Source organism: Micropterus dolomieu, linkage group LG12, assembly GCF_021292245.1.
Source record: "Micropterus dolomieu isolate WLL.071019.BEF.003 ecotype Adirondacks linkage group LG12, ASM2129224v1, whole genome shotgun sequence".
Taxonomy (NCBI): Eukaryota; Metazoa; Chordata; class Actinopteri; order Centrarchiformes; family Centrarchidae; genus Micropterus; species Micropterus dolomieu.
This window is the reverse complement of record NC_060161.1, coordinates 35,493,470-35,495,592: the sequence shown is the minus strand read 5'-3', so window position 1 is coordinate 35,495,592 and position 2,123 is coordinate 35,493,470. Positions and strand designations below refer to the sequence as shown.

The window sequence follows — 2,123 nt, the reverse complement described above, 5'->3', positions numbered from 1 at the left end:
AAAGAAATGACGTCTCTACTGACCATTTTAATACAGTCTGAAGCTGAAACTAGTTAGAAACCTCTAAAGAGAGAGAGAGAGTCTATTTAAAGGTCTAGTGTCAGTCTAATGTTAGTGATTAAACTAAAGAAATGATGTCTCTACAGACCATTTTAATACAGTCTGAAGCTGAAACTAGTTAGAAACCTCTAAAGAGAGAGAGAGAGTCTATTTAAAGGTCTAGTGTCAGTCTAATGTTAGTGATTAAACTAAAGAAATGACGTCTCTACTGACCATTTTAATACAGTCTGAAGCTGAAACTAGTTAGAAACCTCTAAAGAGAGAGAGAGAGTCTATTTAAAGGTCTAGTGTCAGTCTAATGTTAGTGATTAAACTAAAGAAATGACGTCTCTACTGACCATTTTAATACAGTCTGAAGCTGAAACTAGTTAGAAACCTCTAAAGAGAGAGAGAGAGTCTATTTAAAGGTCTAGTGTCAGTCTAATGTTAGTGATTAAACTTCACACTCTGTCTCCTGGTGGTTTATTGTAGTTAAAATATTTCACTCCAGCAGAAATATACAAATCTAACAATCAGTCTTAATTAAAATAATTGGTTACATCATCTTAAATCAGAGATAACATCAGTTAGTGGCTGTAAATATTGATTTCACACAGTAAAGCATCAGATCAGAGGAGGCAGAGTCCAGACTAACCCTCATCCAGGATTGTATGTATCAGTCCTAATTTGGGTGTGACCTTTACAGGCCTCAGAAAGTTTAACAAGACTGTGGATGCACAGTCCTGGATCAGGGTTTAGACCAGCAGTGAATCAGGTGTTCATCCAGTCCAGCAGGTGGCAGCACTGACAGTCTGCTGAGATGAAACACAGGAAGCAGTTTGAAGAAGCAGCAGCTGCTTTATCAGCTGCAGGACCGGGTTCACGTTCAGGTCCAGGTCCAGTATCAGGATCTAGGCTCAGTTAGTAGGGACCAGAATCCTCCCTGCATTAAAACAATGAAGACGAGGACAGAGTCACCAACAACTATAGACACCACCTCATTAAAACTGGTCTGAGAAGGAACTGAAGACTGGACTAGAACTGGTTTCATCTGAAACCAGTTCTAGTGGTCTGGAGAAAAAAAGGATTAAATATGTGAACTTGTTCTAAAACTGGCAAAAAAACAAACCTGAAACATTGATCAATACCAGTCTACTACAGAGAGGTGGACTAGACTGGTCCCAGCTGGTCTGAACTGTAGTAAACTGGTCTAAACTGGTATAACTGGTTTCAGACTCTGTGTACTGGTGTAAACCGGTTTCAGACTGTGTAAACTGGTGTAAACCGGTTTCAGACTGTGTAAACTGGTGTAAACTGGTTTCAGACTGTGTAAACTGGTGTAAACTGGTTTCAGACTGTGTGTACTGGTGTAACCTGGTTTCAGACTGTGTGTACTGGTGTAACCTGGTTTCAGACTGTGTGTACTGGTGTAACCTGGTTTCAGACTGTGTAAACTGGTGTAAACTGGTTTCAGACTGTGTGTACTGGTGTAAACTGGTTTCAGACTGTGTGTACTGGTGTAAACTGGTTTCAGACTGTGTAAACTGGTGTAAACTGGTTTCAGACTGTGTGTACTGGTGTAAACTGGTTTCAGACTGTGTAAACTGGTGTAAACTGGTTTCAGACTGTGTGTACTGGTGTAAACTGGTTTCAGACTGTGTAAACTGGTGCAAACTGGTTTCAGACTGTGTGTACTGGTGTAAACTGGTTTCAGACTGTGTGTACTGGTGTAAACTGGTTTCAGACTGTGTAAACTGGTGCAAACTGGTTTCAGACTGTGTGTACTGGTGTAAACTGGTTTCAGACTGTGTGTACTGGTGTAAACTGGTTTCAGACTGTGTGTACTGGTGTAAACTGGTTTCAGACTGTGTAAACTGGTGTAAACTGGTTTCAGACTGTGTGTACTGGTGTAAACTGGTTTCAGACTGTGTGTACTGGTGTAAACTGGTTTCAGACTGTGTGTACTGGTGTAAACTGGTTTCAGACTGTGTGTACTGGTGTAAACTGGTTTCAGACTGTGTGTACTGGTGTAAACTGGTTTCAGACTGTGTAAACTGGTGTAAACTGGTTTCAGACTGTGTGTA

At 40.7% G+C, this 2,123-nt stretch overlaps 1 protein-coding gene across 1 annotated transcript in view; it reads right to left on the bottom strand.

Moving 5' to 3' along the window:
- Positions 1-505: 505 nt before the first annotated feature.
- Positions 506-2,123, bottom strand: part of LOC123980309 (H-2 class II histocompatibility antigen, E-S beta chain-like) — a 7,199-nt gene continuing 5,581 nt past the window's right edge. Inside the window, exon 6 of the mRNA XM_046064632.1 lies at positions 506-982. Coding sequence (XP_045920588.1) covers positions 957-982 — 26 coding nt within the window. The 3' untranslated portion in view covers positions 506-956. The remainder of the gene's footprint in view (positions 983-2,123) is intronic.